The sequence below is a fragment of the Schistocerca gregaria genome, chromosome 1 (genome assembly GCF_023897955.1).
Source record: "Schistocerca gregaria isolate iqSchGreg1 chromosome 1, iqSchGreg1.2, whole genome shotgun sequence".
In the NCBI taxonomy this organism is placed as follows: domain Eukaryota; kingdom Metazoa; phylum Arthropoda; class Insecta; order Orthoptera; family Acrididae; genus Schistocerca; species Schistocerca gregaria.
In genome coordinates this window covers 341,916,736-341,938,015 of record NC_064920.1, presented here as the reverse complement: position 1 = coordinate 341,938,015, position 21,280 = coordinate 341,916,736, and the positions used below count along the sequence as shown (strand labels likewise).

The following is a 21,280-nucleotide window of genomic DNA, read 5'->3' as shown; positions in this document are numbered from 1 at the left end:
ATTTGCTATTTTATCTTTTCCATCGGCTTTCCAATTGTGAGTAGAATTAATTGCTTTGGTGACTTCATGTTGCAAAATTATCACTTCAGGCGTTTGTGGTATCATCTTGTATGTGTCTGTTTCTGCTTCTATCCACCGTGCATGCCTGTTATGTTGTACCAGGTTTGACCATATGTTGCTCCAGAAGTGTTCCATGTCTGTTTTATTATTATTATTATTATTATTATTATTATTATCACTATTAGTATTAGTGACAGCAGCAACAGTAGTACAAGTACTGCCAGTAGTACCTTTATTAGTTTGTAATCAGTATTACTTTCTCACATTGTCCCTATAGCCCTCAAAACATTTTAATACTCTTTGTCATATTGAAATTGTTATTTCTTAGGTGGCTGTGATCTAAAAATGCACTGCATGTGTATTGAAACCCTGGTCCACTGAAAGAGAGAACCTAATGGTAATAATCTGACCAGGTTAAATAAATAAATAAATAAATATTTGATATGAAGGTGGTTAAATTGGGTTCATATGATTCCTGATATGGCATTGCATCAGTTCTTATAAAAAATAATTTTATTTCATACAATTCATTCATAACAACAACACCTACAATAAATACTACAATAAATATATTTACAATAAAAATTACTATGAATGTGTATTTTAAATAGATCTGTTGCAGCGACGCTAACGAAAGTTTAATCTATCTGCTGACGTGATACTTCTCACATTTAGAAAGACGCTGTAGCATGTAAACAGCTACCACGAATGGTGGGCACTGCTTTTCTAGTGGAACAATACATTTAAAAACAAACAATACTGGAAGAAATTAAGAGATGTAGATCATCTTCAAAAGTGAAGCATATGCTTCCAAAGCATTCACTATCACTAAAAAATTTAAACCCTTTGGACGACGTATCTGTGCACTAAATACGTTATAGATTTGGTTTACAGGTCATTTGAAACTTTTATGGACTTCGTAGTCGGAAAGGCGAGGCGTTGCGGTACGAAACGTATTGCACCGCCATTCTTTTTAAATAAAACAAGAAAAAGAACTAATTATAACATTCCTCCAAGTAGGCCATGGTCATCAGGAAAGAGAGCTAATTACAATATTTCTACAACTAGACCATAGTCTTCGAACCTAAACAGAAGATCACAGATTGAAAGATATAGTCCAAAGCGTAGCGACACGTATCTTTGTGTACAGACGTTACCGACCGTCTTTCGGAATACATACGGGCAATTTTTCTCAAGGGAATCATAAGATTGGCCAGTTCATGCTGTGAACCCAGGACGCGATCTCGGCGTGAAGCGGCTGCGAGATCAGTAGACGCTGGGGCAATTTCTCTGGTCGGTCCGGATGAAGAACGCCCTCGAGACGCCGTGGCGGTCCACGGCAGAGTAGGCGCGCTCCATCACCTCCAGCGTCGGGAAGCGGTCGCGTGTCAGGATCCAAGCGTTACCTGCCGACAGGGAATTTGCCGTTAGCTATACAAACAGCGAACGACTAACTCTCAAGTAGCCTGGCCCCTATTAGTGGACACTAATGTGAGTTGTGTACACTTTTCGCCTTTATGATGGCGCGAAGTCTCCTGGAAACATCTGAAGTGGGGCCTCTGACGCTCTTTGGAGGAATGGCAGCCCATGCTACCTCAAAAGCAGAAACCAAAGAAGGTAGTGATGGCAGACTCTGGGACCTGGAGCGAAGTCGACGATCTAACTCACTCCAAGGACATACCGTTGGATTCAAGACGGGAATCTGAACAGGGGTAAAATACAGTAGCGAAAGGTTATCTACAGTTAGTACAGAAAACAGGGAAGCACTGGTTGAGAAGGGAGTTGCAGCCAATCTCCCATGTTATTCAGTCCGTACATTGAGGAAGCTGTAAAGGAAACCAAAGAAAAAGTTAGAGCGGGAATTAAGGTGCTGGGAGAAGAAATAAAAACTTTGAGCTATGCCAATGACATTGTAATTCTGCCAGGACTTGGAAGAGCATTTGGACGGAATGGTCAGTGTCTTGAAAGGACGATATAAGATGAACATCAACAAAAGCAGAATATGGATAATGGAAAGCAGTCGAAATAAATCAGGTGATAATGACGGAATTAGATTAGGAAACAAGACACTTAAAATAGTAGATGATTTTTGCTATTCGGGCAACAAAATAACTGATCATGTTTGAAGTAGAGAGAGGATGCAAAATGTTGACTGGCAATGTCAAGAAAAGCGTTTGTAACGAGGAGAAATTAGTCAGCATCGAATTGCTAGGAACTATTCTTTGAAGGCTTTTGTCTCGAGTGCATCCATGTATTGAAACGAGACATGGATAAGAAACCATTTATACACGAACAGAATTGAAGCTTTGGAAATGTGGCGCTGTAGAACTATGCTGAAGATTAGGTGAATACATAACGTAACTAACGAGGAGGTACTGAATGTAATTGGGGAGACAAGGTGGGATAGGTTGATAGGACACATTATAAAAGAAGTAGGTCATAGGAGTAAAATTATGTCATTTTAGTGTGGACGTAACTTTGCTAACATTTAACAAGTGAAATTCTTATCGGGAATGTTACACCTGTAGGGAAATTTCTCTGTGGACTAGTGGAGTGTTAGTCGAGAAAATATGCTTACTAGATAAACGCTTCGCCAAATAGCCTGAACTACCTGTTCTTTCGACGTGAAAGTCATAAAGTTAATAATTTTAGCCGTCCTACAAAGAAAGCCGTGGGCTCTATTCCAATTGGACGAATTGTATCCACTTATTATAACGAATGTTCAAGATTTATTGGGGAATGGTGGGTATCTCTTTTTATGCGGGACTCCCATTTACTTGACATATCTCTTACATCTCAGACTTAGAAGGCAGCAAGTAACTGAAAATTATTTTATAATATTAGTGGGTTACGGAAGTTCTAAGGAATGACGAGATACGTTTGAAGTTCTCTAACGCTATAGATACAGCAATAAGGAATAGCGTAGTAGGCAGAGGAATGGACACCTCTAAAAAGGGCCATCACAGAAGTTGGGAAGGAAAACATAGGTACAAAGAAGGTAGCTGTGAAGAAACCATGGGTAACAGGAGAAATACTTCAGTTGATCGATGAAAGGTGGAAGTACAAACGTGTTCCGGGAAAATCAGGATTACAGAAATACAAGTCGCTGAGGAATGAAATAAATAGGAAGTGTAGGGAAGCTAAGACGACATGGCTGCAGGAAAAATGTGAAGACATCGAAAAAGATATGATTGTTGGAAGGACAGACACAGCATACAGGAAAGTCAAAACAACCTTTGGTGACATTAAAAGCAACGGTGGTAACATTAAGAGTGCAACGGGAATTCCACTGTTAAGTGCAGAGGAGAGAGCAGATAGGTGGAAAGAATACATTGAAAGCCTCTATGAGGGTGAAGATTTGTCTGATGTGATAGAAGAAGAAACAGGAGTCGATTTAGAAGAGGTTGGGGATCCAGTATTAGAATCGGAATTTATAAGAGCTTTGGAGGACTTACAGTCAAACAAGGCAGAAGGGATAGATAACATTCCATCAGAATTTCTAAAATCGTTAGGGGAAGTGGAAACAAAACGATTATTCACGTAGGTGTGTAGAATATATGAGTCTGGCGACATACCATCTGACTTTCGAAAAAGCATCATCCACACAATTCCGAAGACGGCAAGAGCTGACAAGTGCGAGAATTATCGCACAATCAGCTTAACAGCTCATGCATCGAAGCTGCTTACAAGAATAATACACAGAGGAATGGAAAAGAAAATTGAGAATGCGCTAGGTGACGATCACTTTGGCTTTAGGAAAAGTAAAGGCACGAGAGAGGCAATTCTGACGTTACGGCTAATAATGGAAGCAAGGCTAAAGAAAAATCAAGGATTTGTCGACCTGGAAAAAGCGTTCGACAATATAAAATAGTGCAAGCTGTTCGAGATTCTGAAAAAAGTAGGGGTAAGCTGTAGGGAGAGACGGGTCATATACAATATGTTCAACAACCTAGAGGGAATAATAAGAGTGGACGATCAAGAACGAAGTGCTCGTATTAAGAAGGGAGTAAGACAAGGCTGTAGTCTTTCGCCTCTACTCTTCAATGTGTACATCGAGGAAGCAATGATGGAAATAAAAGAAAGGTTCAGGAGTGGAATTAAAATACAAGGTGAAAGGATATCAATGATACGATTCGCTGATGACATTGCTATCCTGAGTAAAAGTGAAGAAGAATTAAATGACCTGTTGAACGGAATGAACAGTCTAATGAGTGCACAGTATGGTTTGAGAGTAAATCGGAGAAAGACGAAGGTAATGAGTAGTAGTAGAAATGAGAACAGCGAGAAACTTAACATCAGGATTGATGGTCACGAAGTCAATGAAGTTAAGGAATTCTGCTACCTAGGCAGTAAAATAACCAATGACGGACGGAGCAAGGAGGACATCAAAAGCAGACTCGCTATGGCAAAAAAGGCATTTCTGGCCAAGAGGAGTCTACTAATATCAAATAACGGCCTTAATTTGAGGAAGAAATTACTGAGGATGTACGTCTGGAGTACAGCATTGTATGGTAGTGAAACATGGACTGTGGGAAAACCGGAACAGAAGAGAATCGAAGCATTTGAGATGTGGTACTATAGACGAATGTTGAAAATTAGGTGGACTGATAAGGTAAGGAATGAGGAGGTTCTACGCAGAATCGGAGAGGAAAGGAATATGTGGAAAACACTGATAAGGAGAAGGGACAGGATGATAGGACATTTGCTAAGACATGAGGGAATGACTTCCATGGTACTAGAGGGAGCTGTAGAGGGCAAAAACTGTAGAGGAAGACAGAGATTGGAATACGTCAAGGAAATAATTGAGGACGTAGGTTGCAAGTGCTACTCTGAGATGAAGAGGTTAGCACAGGAAAGGAATTCGTGGCGGGCCGCATCAAACCAATCAGTAGACTGATGACAAAAAAAAAAAAAAAAATCTTTGTCAGGAAGACTTCAGAAATTTAGAACAGCACTTACTGGGCAGTAGTCTCGTGTAGCATAACAGTGAAATTTCTAGAAATTCCTCGACAGTAGAAATTACTCAACAGAAGAAGGAGAACAGTTGATATTTAATTTTTGGCGCGATGACAGAAATAAAACGTGGAGTACGAGCAAGATTTAGAACTAATAACAGTCGCTTCAGTATGATGTTGACTGTGACAAGTACTTACGTATGCTGAAGAGCCCGAAGTTGGTGCACGACCACACGACGGCGAAGCTGTCGTAGTCTGTGTCGAGGATCCAGTACGGCGCCGTGAACGTCACTGCAACAAAGGTACCACGTGTCTCACACTCGGCGGCGATGCGCGACACAATTAAGTCCACACCTCGGGCAACAGGTAACACAGACGGCGCTCACCCTATCTCTCCCGTACTGAGGTTTCAGACCAAAATTGGGTCATGTAAAGCAGAGCAGGTAACCGAGTTTTTAAAGTGCAGTTGGCCTAATGAAGCCAAAATCCTAATATTAATGCGATGTTTATCATTTTTACCTATGTGTAGGAGAACCATAATACTGTTCTTTTTACAAACACGGAGCTAGATGGCGCAGTGGTTAGCTCTCTGGATTCACGTTCGGAAGGACGACATTCCAACTCAGCGTTTTGTCATCCAGATTCAGGATTCCGACATTTTCTCCTACATCGCTCCAGGAAAATGCTGGGATGGCACCTTTGAAGTAGTAAGAATATTAAATATTTCGCGAACATATTTTTGAAACGTTAAGACGTATGATGGTGCTCAGAGATAAAACTCTATGAACGATGACTTTTGAGGCAATAGATAGTTAACAGCTAATTTACTTCCTCATCCTTGAAACATTCCGAACACGTGCTGCGTCTCTAATGATTTCGATGTCGACGGATTGTTAAATCGTAACCTTCCTTCTTTCCTTTTTGCTGTAGCTCACAGATTTACAGGTCTTTGGTGAAAATCCGTTTTTGTTATACTCTGAGCTTTTAGTTTGCCCCTTGCACAGAAATAGAAGAAAAAAATTACATCTTGACTTGTCGGAATGCTGCCCGACATCAGCATGATTCATTCAAGATATTTAGACAACGTGACTCGTTGTTATCTTCATCACGTGCTACCTGGGAAAACAGTTTGGCAGAAAGGATTAGTTTTCGGACAATTCCTTAACAACACTTATCAAATGTTTTGTTACACTTTTATGACAAATGACATCTGTTTATATCCATAATGTCCGCTTTTTACAGAAAATAAGTATTTACCTTTTATGACTTTTGCTTAATCCAGAACAAATACCGAATAATATCAACAGTACAAGACGTTAATTAACGATGAAACTCTTGTAGCGAATTAGCCGTTAACATTCTATTGCCTCAAAACTCTTCGTTCATGGAGTTTTTATCTCTGAGCACCAGCATACGTCTTGTTGTTGTTGTGGTCTTCAGTCCCGAGACTGGTTTGATGCAGCTCTCCATGCTACTCTATCCTGTGTAAGCTTCTTCATCTCCCAGTACCTACTGCAACCTACATCCTTCTGAATCTGCTTAGTGTATTCAGCTCTTGGTCTCCCTCTACGATTTTTACCCTCCACGCTGCCCTCCAATACTAAATTGGTGACCCCTTGATGCCTCAGAACATGTTCTACCAACCGATCCCTTCTTCTCGTCAAGTTATGCCACAATCTTCTCTTCTCCCCAATCCTATTCAATACTTCCTCATTAGTTATGTGATCTACCAATCTAACCTTCAGCATTCTTCTGTAGCACCACATTTGGAAAGCTTCTATTCTCTTCTTGTCCGAACTATTTATCGTCCACGTTTCAAAAATATGCTCGCAACTTACTACTTTACCTGTGGAACTTGATTTCACATATCTTTTGGTGCACAAGATTCCGTCATTGTAATGAAGAAAACTTTATCTTAAGTACTGCACTTAAGGTAAAAAACAGAGCTCCAGAAGGCATCTACAAAATGGATGCTACCACGGGTCAGTTGAGCGAGATGTCAATTTCAAAGTAATGGCGCTATCTTGGCGATCTATAGCATCTGTGATCGAAGCTTCACAGAATGACACACACACACACACACATGCACGCGGACACGCGCAGTGTTCAATGGTTCCAATGGTTCTGAGCACTATGGAACTTAACATCTGTGGTCATCAGTCCCCTAGAACTTAGACCTACTTAAACCTAACTAACCTAAGGACATCACACACATCCATGCCCGAGGCAGGATTCGAACCTACGACCGTAGTGGTAGCGTGGTTCCAGACTGAAGCACCTAGAACCGCTCGGCCACAACGGCCGGCCACGCGCATTGGAGTCAGGGCGCTATCAGTACAGTGTTTCTGCTGTCACGTGACCACATACGAGCTATTGGAAATGATGGTGTTCAGTTACATCAAAAGAGTCTCACTTGACAATCCATTGTGAAATGGCCGGCAATCGAATCGCACCTAAAGCAATAAACTTACACCGACGTGAGACGATTTGTTACTAAATAATCCAACCAGGGCACATGCACAGAGAAAAATATCAGATAATAATTTAACTATGTTTTTTTTCTTTCTCTGGAGCAGTTACTTATTTCCACGGAGATAATATTGAAAGTGAACGATGAGCTTCCAAATCCTTTCTAGTAATAACCTAAGTTTTGTCGCAAAAATAAAATAAGAAATCATTATCAGTTTTTCTTTCAGAGATGTAATAGTTTGGGGAAGGCACTAACGGAAGCATAGCGCCTTCTATTAAGGAAAGTCTAATGTGTTTCCATACTTGGGAGTGTACACAGTTTGTTAAGTGTGTGTACTGTGCGATAAATGGAGTCAAAACTAAAATACCTACGTGTTAAATATATATTGAACACGTGGCTGGTTTCAAACACAGAAAGAAGTAATTCGGAATTAGAAAAATGTCACGCCTGTCGTGCATTAGTACAACAAAACTGCGACATAAAGAAATGAAAATGTTTTTAGACAACCGTAATATAGCAGGGCCAATTGAGTCACTGGATACCACCATGCAGTGAAAGGCGCTCACAAATTCAGCACTATGGAACAAAAAGCACTTCCAATAATAACATACATTAAACAAAACTTAAGCTTCGATGAACTGAATGATTTTAAAATAAAATTAATTCTAAGAGGATTATGACTCGGAGTCAGCAAAATCCTTGATAGCAAAAAAACTGTTACGACAGATTAAAATTGACATTATGCGTGTTAGTTCGACGGCAATTTTAAGGTATGTCTTCATATCAGTAATAAACAACAGAATCAAATTATTTCACATAGGATAATAATCTATACACAACGTCCTACGTACCTGGCAGAGATGGAAATCGGACGTTGAGCTTGGAGTCATCCGTGCGGCCCAGGATCCGAACTTCGCCCTCAATCGTTGATCGTATGCCAGTTCTGAAAATTTGTTCCATTTAAAAACTTACAGTGTTACCCGAGTATTTGCGTTGGCGATTTTACTGAATGTTCTGCATCAGTTGCAAGGTCGTAAGGGTTTAGAGCAAATACAGAATCGTACCACATGATTAAATTACGGCTAGCTGAACATACAGATGTGTAACTGTACTTTCACTTCATCCGTTTAGCAGGGACTGCAAGAAACATGTACATATTATACGTGTCACTACTTTCTTGCGACTTAAATGATAAGGTACTAATGTGATTATCTGGTTACTTACACAGTGTCTTATTTATCGTGACCATCCCAAATATCTTATCCTCCAGAAGAATGGCAAAAATATACCAGACCAACGTCATTTAGGTACCAGGGGGACATTAACCAGTATAACAGCTTTTTTCGTAGCTTTATTCTTTGCAAATATACTAATATTGGTACATCTTTTTTAACAGCACAGTTCTTTTATTCGATGATCCATCTCCTCTTCTCAAGAACTATTCAAAAACACACCATAGTGCACCATTCACGCAAACGCTCACTTCTATTCTCCACAGACGTTTCTATCTTTTCCCACAGACGTTTCTATCTTTTCTTTGTTGACATACATTATATTCAGAGAAAACTTCAACTGAAGACGGTTGACAGAATGACATTTTCCTTGTGTTTTTATTTGTTTACTTTCAAGTCCATCAAGTGAACTAGCAACGTTATTCCGGGCGCCTGGGCTGTGTACTAGCATGGGCCAGTGAAAATCAATTTTGTGTCTCTTTTCTAAAAAGGTCATGTTGCGTGCATGGCACACTGCGGTAAGGTTTTGAACTGGCCTTGAGAGAAGAAAGTCTTCCTGGCTTATTAAATACAGTGTTACCATGAATACATTTACGTACGATGGAGACAAATTTCTCTTTCCAAAATATGAACCGTAAATACACATGCAGGAACATCTTTGTTTTTCGAACTATTTACGAATGAACGTTTTACAAATTTTACAAGTAAGAAACTCTGTTTAATATTTTGAATGTCTTCCCCTTGCTTCTAAACACCATGCGTTTTTCACACATGGGCTTTCTGAAAACTTAACACTCGGTCTAGTGTAATAAATGTAGGAAAAAATATTAAATTCTGAACATTGTTTATTAAACATATGATTACTTTAAATATTCACAAAGACCTTGCTTCTCCTTATAAAAATAATTAACTCAGTCATTTTGAAATAAATAAACAATGAAAACACAAATAAATGCATTTCCCATAGCACCCTGAAAGTAATCTCTTGCATTCGCACTATACCTATTTACCGATTGCACGCAACGTAGTTATCTTTGAGTCCGTCTGTAAGGTGTTCAGGAACTGATCTTTGAGTTTCGGATGGGCCGATCTCACTGGGACTGCTGGGTCGTGAGTGTGAGTAAGCCTCTTTCTGCCCTCGAATGCGTGGAGAAAGAGATTTTTTGGAGTCTGGTGCCGCGGGCTGCAGTCTGTTGAACGGTGTAGTGGAAAGGTGTAGGCTGGCTATGTGCAGGAAGATCGTACTTACTATGCGATTTGTTAATCATTCACAGGTAATGGATGGTTCATGCGTAATTATTTTCTTGATTCACATTGCGAAGTTATTGAAATTTTCAGGGTCTGAATGTGTGCCTCACTCGTGAGATCGGTCTCTGTGTCTTTGTGACGACAGTATATTTCGAGGGTCAGTACAGAATCTGTTTGGTATTAATGCATCCGAGTGGTAGAACAGTCAGTTTCATTACATTACCTACCTTCGAACTTTTGCCAATGTTTTGCGACTTTTATAGAATTTACATTGTTTGATTTTCTTATGAGTTGGAGCTCTGTGTGCCACGTATTTTCACAGCATTAATATTACACGTAAAATTATGATTTTATCATTTTTGAAGGTCAGTTATATGGATTTACATTTCCTTACCAGTCTGTTTCCTATTTAGACGGTTTTATGGCGTTTACCTACGATCATTCAGTGCGGAACATACCACTTGCTATCAGCATCAGCAGTTTGAAAACTATTATCAGTTACTGTACCGTGTTCCGTGTTTTTTGCATGACCTTTCAGCAGAAAAGGTACGTCGGGTTGCTGGCACAGCAGGCGCAGCTGCAGTGATACATTCTACATAAAGTGTCATTATCTGATGTCTTGTAATTGTGAGCTAATTATAACAGACTGGATTACATGCCCACAGTAATGCACCTGTCTCTAAGTCACGTTGCTTTACACCAGGGGCGTCCAAGAACTTTACTTCATCTCCGGTGATTTCACTGTCGACTGATGGTTCACCATTAATCTTACTTCCTTATTTGTATAAAGAAAGATCAGTTTCCCGGTTATACGCTTAAACATCTTCATAGGATGGAGGTAAAGCTACTGCTTCGCTACTGAAAGAGTAAAGTGGTGTAAAACCATGATAAAGGACGGGGTGAGAATTACGGAGCGTGGGCTGGAGAGGGGGGTGGGGGAGGGGGAACAGGGAGGAGGATGAGTGAGGACAGAGGAATCGAAAGCCAAATTTTACCATTGACGTTCTTCTCTAGGCACTTGGAATGTACAGAGCCTTCTCCGCTTTCATTAGTTACAGGGTTGAACCTGAATGAAGTATGTGCATATTCTTCTACTCATAAATAATATAAATGATACTCTAGTTTTCGAAATTGATGAATATTTTAAAAATGCACAAATAACGAATGGCAGACGACAAATGATGAACGATGCCCTGGAGAACCATTGTTGTACAGGATATCGAACAAAATGCTGCAAACTCAAGGGTCTGTGTAATGCATTTGATTTCTTTGCATTGCTAAAGGCTACCGAGATGCTTTTATTGTAATGACATAGGATGGGCAGCAATGTAGCAGCACACTGGTGAAGAGAATTGTAACCGAAATTACACAGTAACTTGTTACCGAAAACTATTTTGAATGTAATTGAACTATATTCTGGTAAGGCCGATTCCTGTGTACTGTAAATCCAAGTGAACTGCTTGCCAAAGCCAAGGTAGGGATAAAGTAACCGTAGAAAACTGGTCTTATGTCACCTCTACCCCTACTTCTAGCATTAGTGGATCACATCATCATCATCATCATCATCATCATCATCATCATCACCATCATAATCATCACCACTACCACCACCACCAACAGCAGGAGCAGCAGCATCTTATCTCTCATTTTACATTCCTATTTAGAGTAGTTTGCATTTGACAGCTAGAGGACTGGGCTGCCTCCGCCAGCAAAATACCAGTGACAACCCACTATTGTATTGTCAGCTGCCACTGCGTTGCAGCTTCCTTTGCACAAATCGTTGTGCCTGCTAATACTCAATTCGGAAATTTTTCCGGACGTGAAAATTCTGCAGATTCTAAGAGTGATTTAACTCTGGCGCTAATTCAAATTAATAATATATTTTTACATGCTTGTAGAGTATAAACACTATAGAGATGTATACTACATGTGAATTTCAGAAATTTTTACGTGATTTTTGTAGGAGATACTTCTCATGAATTAAATACTGACAAAATAACAAAATCCTCAGCTTATATACAGCAAACACAATGCGATACGCAATTCTGGAAAGGTCCGCTTCCGAGCCATATATGGTATTTTGATAATGAGCTACAAAATATATTTCAGGCTTTCAGTGGTATTCTGAATATGATGTAAGTTTGAGGCTGTTCCCAGACGGGAAACTTTCACCCGTATCAAAACTGTTAACATTAGTTTGGCGCTAATTAAAATTAAGAATATAATTTGACGTGCCTAAAGTCACTACAGATATATATCAAAAGTGACTTTCACATTGTTTACGTCATTTTTTCGGAAGACAGAGTAATTTTCTATTATCGCAGAGAACGGGCACTGAGACGGCTGCCTGTAGACCAGAGCTGTGTTTAGAATCAACATACCCATATCTTGAAACTCTACAAAGTCCCCCAGCATGTGATATTTTGTAGCAACTGATCAGTAACGATAAGCATTGTAGAGCAGATTTCTAAAAATAAGCTTTTAAGGTTTATTATTTAACTGCATAAAATTCTTCTATATAATTTATGATTCAACGAAATGAAGACATGTGAGATTAAAATACTGAACAGAATTTAAATCGCTAACATGTTCAACATGACTTATTCATATGCTATTTTAATGGAGCTATTCAATAGACATCCTTTTTCGTCAGTAATAGGAGAACCCGATACACTATAATTCAGAACACTATCCAAACAGATCTAAATTGTGGATTGTGTAGTTTCTATCATTTTGATGTAAATGTACAGTGATGAAGCATAATGATGTCATAAGACCGACCGTTTGTGAGAAGCAGAATTATTTTTGTACTTCTCAAATACCTCACAGTTTTGCTCATTTGTGAAGTTGAGTATCTGGATTTAGTACTGTGATCATACTTAATGTTTTACTTCATTGTTCAAAAAGGTAAAATGAACAGAAGACTGCAGTTGTTTTCGCTTTCATCAAGGATTAATTATTTGTAATTCTTTCGTCGATGGTATCGATTACATCCAAAATGTGAACATATCCTTGTACTGAAATTGTGATGTTGTTCTCTTACGGTGTGTTACATTTCGGTGCACAATAGTTTTAAAGCGGTGCTTATTGTGACACTAACAGTTGGAAGTTATCAGTTTTTGTTAAGATGTGTGTTAAACTGTGGAAATTGGAAGATGTAAAATAAATTAATTTTCGGAAGAGGAAATACGTTCCTGCTTTATTGTGTTACCGAAATGAGGTATGTGTAAACCAAACCCGGTCACGTCTCTGCTGGTTTTGCGTGAAGCAGCCATTAACCTTCGAGTACTGAGCCAAGAACGACAAGAAGTGACAATGAACGACAAGAAATAAGTCAGTGCAAAATACACTCCTGGAAATTGAAATAAGAACACCGTGAATTCATTGTCCCAGGAAGGGGAAACTTTATTGACACATTCCTGGGGTCAGATACATCACATGATCACACTGACAGAACCACAGGCACACAGACACAGGCAACAGAGCATGCACAATGTCGGCACTAGTACAGTGTATATCCATCTTTCGCAGCAATGCAGGCTGCTATTCTCCCATGGAGATGATCGTAGAGATGCTGGATGTAGTCCTGTGGAACGGCTTGCATTGCCATTTCCACCTGGCGCCTCAGTTGGACCAGCGTTCTTGCTGGACGTGCAGACCGCGTGAGATGAGCTTCATCCAGTCTCTAACATGCTCAATGGGGGACAGATCCGGAGATCTTGCTGGCCAGGGTAGTTGCCTTACACCTTCTAGAGCACGTTGGGTGGCACGGGATACATGCGGACGTGCATTGTCCTGTTGGAACAGCAAGTTCCCTTGCCGGTCTAGGAATTGTAGAACGATGGGTTCGATGACGGTTTGGATGTACCGTGCACTATTCAGTGTGCCCTCGACGATCACCAGAGGTGTACGGCCAGTGTAGGAGATCGCTCCCCACACCATGATGCCGGGTGTTGGCCCTGTGTGCCTCGGTGGTATGCAGTCCTGATTGTGGCTCTCACCTGCACGGCGCCAAACACGCATACGACCATCATTGGCACCAAGGCAGAAGCGACTCTCATCGCTGAAGACGACACGTCTCCATTCGTCCCTCCATTCACGCCTGTCGCGACACCACTGGAGGCGGGCTGCACGATGTTGGGGCGTGAGCGGAAGACGGCCTAACGGTGTGCGGGACCGTAGCCCAGCTTCATGGAGACGGTTGCGAATGGTCCTCGCCGATACCCCAGGAGCAACAGTGTCCCTAATTTGCTGGGAAGTGGCGGTGCGGTCCCCTACGGCACTGCGTAGGATCCTACGGTCTTGGCGTGCATCCGTGGGTCGCTGTGGTCCGGTCCGAGGTCGACGGGCACGTGCACCTTCCGCCGACCACTGGCGACAACATCGATGTACTGTGGAGACCTCACGCCCCACGTGTTGAGCAATTCGGCGGTTCGTCCACCCGGCCTCCCGCATGTCCACTACACGCCCTCGCTAAAAGTCCGTCAACTGCACATACGGTTCACGTCCACGCTGTCGTGGCATGCTACCAGTGTTAAAGACTGCGATGGAGCTCCGTATGCCACGGCAAACTGGCTGACACTGACGGCGGCGGTGCACAAATGCTGCGCAGCTAGCGCCATTCGACGGCCAACACCGCGGTTCCTGGTGTGTCCGCTGTGCCGTGCGTGTGATCATTGCTTGTACAGCCCTCTCGCAGTGTCCAGAGCAAGTATGGTGGGTCTGACACACCGGTGTCAATGTGTTCTTTTTTCCATTTCCAGGAGTGTACATTTTGTTCTCGTTTTATACTTCATGCTTTAAATCAGTGCAATAAATACGGCACTATTGCGTAAAACTGGACCAATTAAGAACACTACAAATGCTTTTGGGTATTTTTTATAGTTCTGAGTAGAGTAGAGAGGTCAGATTATGAACAGCTACACTTCTTAAAAAAAAAGAAAAAGTAGAGCAGGAAGTTGAAAATCATGTTAACGCAAATATCGTTGCTTAAATCTGAAAAATAATATATTCTTACTACATGGAAATATGTATTTTAGACAAATGCCAGGTGAAGAAAAGAAGCAAATTTTTCAACTTATTGAACCTGGCTAAAGTACCTTATCGAAATAGCTCCCAAAATAATACAGCTATCTCCTGTTTCAACAGCTCAAGAAGTAAAACTTTTCCGGTTTCTAGTCTATATGAATTGAATTATGACAGAAATCGGCTTTTTGTGGTATCGAATTCACTTCAAACTGCTGAAATCTTGTTGACCTAACTAGTATGTGTCAGCGGTTTTGTCAACTGAGCACCACACAGATGTCCGTTAGCCACCTGAGAGCAAAATGGTAACTTGTTTCGCATCATACACTCCTGGAAATGGAAAAAAGAACACATTGACACCGGTGTGTCAGACCCACCATACTTGCTCCGGACACTGCAAGAGGGCTGTACAAGCAATGATCACACGCACGTCACAGCGGACACACCAGGAACCGCGGTGTTGGCCGTCGAATGGCGCTAGCTGGGCAACATTTGTGCACCGCCGCCGTCAGTGCCAGTCAGTTTGCCGTGGCATACGGAGCTCCATCGCAGTCTTTAACACTGGTAGCATGCCGCGACAGCGTGGACGTGAACCGTATGTGCAGTTGATGGACTTTGAGCGAGGGCGTATAGTGGGCATGCGGGAGGCCGGGTGGACGTACCGCCGAATTGCTAAACACGTGGGGCGTGTGGTCTCCACAGTACATCGATGTCGTCACCAGTGGTCGGCGGAAGGTGCACGTGCCCGTCGACCTGGGGCCGAACCGCAGCGACGCACGGATGCACGCCAAGACCGTAGGATCCTACGCAGTGCCGTAGGGGACCGCACCGCCACTTCCCAGCAAATTAGGGACACTGTTGCTCCTGGGGTATCGGCGAGGACCATTCGCAACCGTCTCCATGAAGCTGGGCTACGGTCCCGCACACTGTTAGGCCGTCTTCCGCTCACGCCCCAACATCGTGCAGCCCTCCTCCAGTGGTGTCGCGACAGGCGTGAATGGAGGGACAAATGGAGACGTGTCGTCTTCAGCGATGAGAGTCGCTTCTGCCTTGGTGCCAATGATGGTCGTATGCGTGTCTGGCGCCGTGCAGGTGAGCGCCACAATCAGGACTGCATACAACCGAGGCACACAGGGCCAACACCCGGAATCATGGTGTGGGGAGCGATCCCTACACTGGCCGTACACCTCTGGTGATCGTCGAGGGGACACTGAATAGTGCCCGGTACATCAAAACCGTCATCGAACCCATCTTTCTACCATTCCTAGACCGGCAAGGGAACTTGCTGTTCCCACAGGACAATGCACGTCCGCATGTATCCCGTGTCACCCAACGTGCTCTAGAAGGTGTAAGTCAACTACCCTGGCCAGCAAGATCTCCGGATCTGTCCCCCATTGAGCATGTTTGGGACTGGATGAAGCGTCGTCTCACGCGGTCTGCACGTCCAGCACGAACGCTGGTCCAACTGAGGCGCCAGGTGGAAATGGCATGGCAAGCCGTTCCACAGGACTACATCCAGCATCTCTACGATCGTATCCATGGGAGAATAGCTGCCTGCATTGCTGCGAAAGGTGGATATACACTGTACTAGTGCCGACATTGTGCATGCTCTGTTGCCTGTGTCTATGTGCCTGTGGTTCTGTCAGTGTGATCATGTGATGTATCTGACCCCAGGAATGTGTCAATAAAGTTTCCCCTTCCTGGGACAATGAATTCACGGTGTTCTTATTTCAATTTCCAGGAGTGTATGTTCACTATAAAATACAGTCTAATAAGACCATATGTATACGGGATGTTTCACTATTGATGTTACACCATTCTAGAGGTTATGTAGTGGACTTAGTTGATAAAATTTTCTGTCGAAAACCGTACCGGGAAAAGTCATCCAGTGTCGCTACAGAGCGTCAAAGTTATAAATGCCGGGGATTGTAAAGCGTGTATATACAAGGTGATTTCATAATGACGTTACAAACTTTCTACGACGATTGAGAAGGGGCTATCAGTCTGAGGTAACGGCACCATTACCGGTAACGAATGAGTCGAACGTTATAAGCCAAAACCATTCCGATACCTCTGACAGAAGAGTGCACGTACTGGTGCTGTTATTGCGAAGATGGTAGGATAGGCAACTGTCAGACGTGGTAGATGGATCATAAACAAGAAAGATGGTCCAGTAAACATGGGATCTAAAATGTATAGCTGAGGAGCTATGAGCACTTGTCATCTTCGCTACTGTGAAAGACATCTCCTTTATTGAACAAGTGCCCGCAGCTCTCACGGCATGCGTTTTAGAGTCCCTATTTACTGGACATTCTTTCTAATTTTTAGTCCTCACAACCTCCTGCCAAAGTATGGAAAGCAAAAGGCTTGCTGTAGAAGACCTACAGAGGAGCCGGAGTCTATAACTGTGAAGCCCTGTACCGTCATTGGATGACGTTTCGGGACATGGATTCCTATTCAAAATGTTATGTATTCACTCCCCCTACAAGTCCCAGAAGTCTTTAAAGGGAATTTCTGAACACCCTGTGTATCCGCTGCATTTTTCTGTCTGCATGTGAAAGCTAATTTGAGAAACTACTGTAGGGATTTGTGCAGTGCTTCCACTAACAGATAGACTGATTGAGGGGAAGATTTGTGTGTATAGTATATTACCGTTACGCCAGACAAGTCGTCCGGCGGTAGGTACTTTGTGCTACCCACACAAAGCCAGAGCGCGTTGCTAGTACAAAATAATTACGTCTTCGTATTTTACAATAACAAGAGGGTTTACAGTACAGTATTAAAACAAATATTTTTAATTTTTGTGGTGTAGACCTCTAGGCGGCAGCCTAGTTACCCCGCGGTCCTGCTGGAGGCAGCACAGTACTTGACGTGGCAATGTCACGCCTCTCAACGTAACGCCAGATGTCAAGTAATATACACATATCAAAAAAAGTTTTGCATCACCTCGGTTCCGAGAGTTCCGAAACCTGTACAGAAAATCACAATACAGAAAACATAACATCATTTCCGCCCTTTTCATTGCTCATGAAAATAACACATTGCATGTTTTACCACCATACAGCGAGACATTCAGAGGTGGTGGTCCAGATTGCTGTACACACCGATACCTCGCATACCCAGTAAAGCGTCCTCTTGCATTGATGCATGCCTGTATTCGTCGTGGCGTACTGTACGCAAGTTCATCAAGGCATTGTTGGTCCAGATTGTCTCATTCCTCAACGGCGATTCGGCGTAGATCCCTCATCGTGGTTGCTGGGTCACATTGTCCACAACCAGCCCTTTTCTATCTATCCCAGGCATGTTCGATAGGGTTCATGTCTGGAAAACATGCTGGCCACTTTAGTTGAGCGTCGGCCAGTGTGGTCGAGCGGTTCTAGACGCGTCAGTCTGAAACCGCGCGACCGCTACGGTCGCAGGTTCGAATCCTGCCTCGGGCATGGATGTGTGTGATGTCCTTAGGTTAGTTAGGTTTAAGTAGTTCTAAGTTCTAGGAGACTGATGATCTCAGATGTTAAGTCCCACAGTGCTCAGAGCCATTTGAACCATTTTCTAGTCGAGCGATGACGTTATCCTGAAGGAATATATTCACAACATATGCACGATGGGGGCGCCCATTGTTGTCCATGAAGACGAATGATTCGCCAATATGCTGCCGATATGGTTGTACTATCGGTCGGAGGTTGGCATTCACGTATCGTACAGCCGTTACGGCGCCTTCCATGACCGCCAGTGGCATACGACGGCCCCCCAAAAACAGCAGGGAACCTCCACCTTGCTGCTCCTTCTGGAGAGTGTGTGTAAGGCGTTCAGCCTGATCGAGATGCATCCAAACACGCCTCCGATGATTGTCTGCTTGAAGGCATATGAGCATTCATCGGTAAAGAGAACGTGATGCCAATCCTGAGCGGTCCATTCGGCATGTTGTTGAGCCCATCTGTACCAAGCTGCGTGGTGTCGTGGTTGCAAACATGGACCTCGCCGAGGACGTCGCGAGTGAAGTTGCTCATATGCAGCATACTGCGCACAGTTTGAGTCGTAACACGACGTCCTGTGACTGCACGAAAAGCATTACTTAATGTGGTGGCGTTGCTGTCGGGGTTCCTCCGAGGCATAATTCGTAGGTTGCGGGCATCCACTGCTGTAGTAGCCCTTGGGCGGCCTGAGTGAGGCATCTTATCGACATTTCCTGTCTCTCTGTATCTCCTACGTGTCAGAACAACGTCGCTTTGGTTCACTCCGAGACGCCTGGACACTTGCCTCTTTCAGAGCCCTTCCTCGCACAAAGTACAATGCGGACGCGATCGAACCGCGGTATTGAGCGTCTAGGCGTGGTTGAACTAGAGACAACACAAGCCGTGTACCTACTTCCCGGTGGAATGGTTGCAACTGACTGGCTGTCGGACTCCCTCCGTCTAATAGGCGCTGCTCATGCATGATTGTTTACATCTTTGGGCGGGTTTGGTGACATCTCTGAACAGTCAAAGGGACTGTGTCTGTGGTACAATATCCACAGTCAACGTCTGTCTTCTGGCGTTCTGGGAACAGGGGTGATGCAAAACTCTTTTTGATGTGTGTAAATATCTCTGTAAAGAAAGGCCGCAGCAGAGCAGTATACTGGGTTGTATTGTATTGTATCGTGTTTAACTGGGGACCAAGAAAGGATAGAGAGGTTTCGTCCCCGCCTACGCCCTCAGTGGTTCACAATACCACAACAAGCTACAGCGGTCCAGTTATCACACCGCCGCCCCACACTGAACCCAGGGCTATTGTTCGCTTCGGTCCCCCAGTGGACACCTCCCGAACCCCACCCTACCCGCCGTCCTCCTCAGAACGTCTCACAACAGATGAGTGTAACCCCAAATGTTTGCGTGATAGAGTAATTATGGTGTGCGCTTATGTGGTGACAGTGTTGGTGCAGCAATCACCGACATAGTGTAATTGAGTCGGAATAAGGCGAACCATTTCGCATTCGGCGAGACAGATGGAAAATCTCCTCAAAAACCGTGCACAGACTGGCCGGCACATCGGACTTCGACACTAATCCGCCGGACGGATTTGTGCCGGAGACCGGCACACCTTTCCGCCCGGAAAACAGTGCACTGCTAACCGATCGCGCTACTCTGGGTTAGCTTAGCTTAGGTTGGGCTGGCCAGGTACTGACATGGAGCTGGTCTGCCTGTTGACGATGGCGACGCGGCCCTCGCCGGAGTCGGTGTAGTTGGCGCTGACGCACTTGCCGCCAAACTCGAACAGCGCGAAGTAGCGCTCCGCCTCGTACCACCGGCCCATGTACTGTGGACACAAAGCAGGAGTTTAAACGACACAGCACTCCTCTTCGCACCGTTCCAAGAACACGCTACAAAACAATAATTTTTATATGTGGACCACATGTGAGAAAAGGAGGTAAGTTCAGATGAATAAACATTATAGAGCAATTTAAAATATATATATATATATACCATCAAAATAGCTCCCCCGAACATCACGTAACTTGATAAGTCAGGAAATACCTTACAAGACGACAGGCAGGGACAAGATGATCCAAATCAGATCTCACAAAATGGGAACACCCAGTCCGTAGGTGCAGTCATTACGCTGCCAGGACTGTCTTTCTCACGTAGGGGTCATGAAAACAAGGCAGGAGAGATCAGAGCTCAAACTGAGTCGTATAAATAATATTTCCTCACCCATTATTGCATCGGAATAGACTAGAAAGCTGACAACGCTAGTACAATGTGTCTCCCGCCTTTCGGTGTTAAGGGGCTGGCGTACATGTAGGTGTCTAACCAGCGCAATTGTGGTGGGGTCAACACACGCAACACATGTGTTCTTATACTAACTGCTCCACTCAGTGCAGTCTCACCACATGTACCTTCTTCTTTCCATTCAATTTGTAATCTGATACTTCTGACACAAATTAAAAAAGAGTGTTGGTAAGTTTCTCCAAAAGGAAACAAGTTGTTTCAAGAGATACCACTGTCGGCACTACTATGAGATGAGAGAAAATTGAAAGATTTTCTCACCCTGGCCATGTCGAAGCCGGGCACCGTCTGCATATCTGGACAGGCCCCCAGCGCTGGTACCTGGCCCTCCACGGCTGACAGCATCACCGTCGCCACCAGCAAAGGTGCTAACACCCCAACAGCTCCGCAGCTTCTCATCTGCAAACAGAGAAAGAACTAGCCTGTAGGTTCACCGGCTCCTTTGGTAGCGTCACGTCCTGCCACTGCTCTACAATGTTGCACCGTGGAAGTGAGAAAAAAAGTTAGGAATACACAGGTTACATT

The 21,280-nt window shown here is 43.4% G+C and overlaps 1 protein-coding gene across 1 annotated transcript in view; it reads right to left on the bottom strand.

Moving 5' to 3' along the window:
* Positions 1-551: 551 nt before the first annotated feature.
* LOC126344479 (apolipoprotein D-like) overlaps positions 552-21,280 on the bottom strand; it is a 49,802-nt gene continuing 29,073 nt past the window's right edge. The window contains exons 2-6 of the mRNA XM_050002022.1: positions 21,017-21,154; positions 20,155-20,285; positions 8,337-8,428; positions 5,214-5,306; positions 552-1,466 (exon numbers count right to left, since the gene is read on the bottom strand). Coding sequence (XP_049857979.1) covers positions 1,327-1,466; positions 5,214-5,306; positions 8,337-8,428; positions 20,155-20,285; positions 21,017-21,154 — 594 coding nt within the window. The 3' untranslated portion in view covers positions 552-1,326. The remainder of the gene's footprint in view (positions 1,467-5,213; positions 5,307-8,336; positions 8,429-20,154; positions 20,286-21,016; positions 21,155-21,280) is intronic.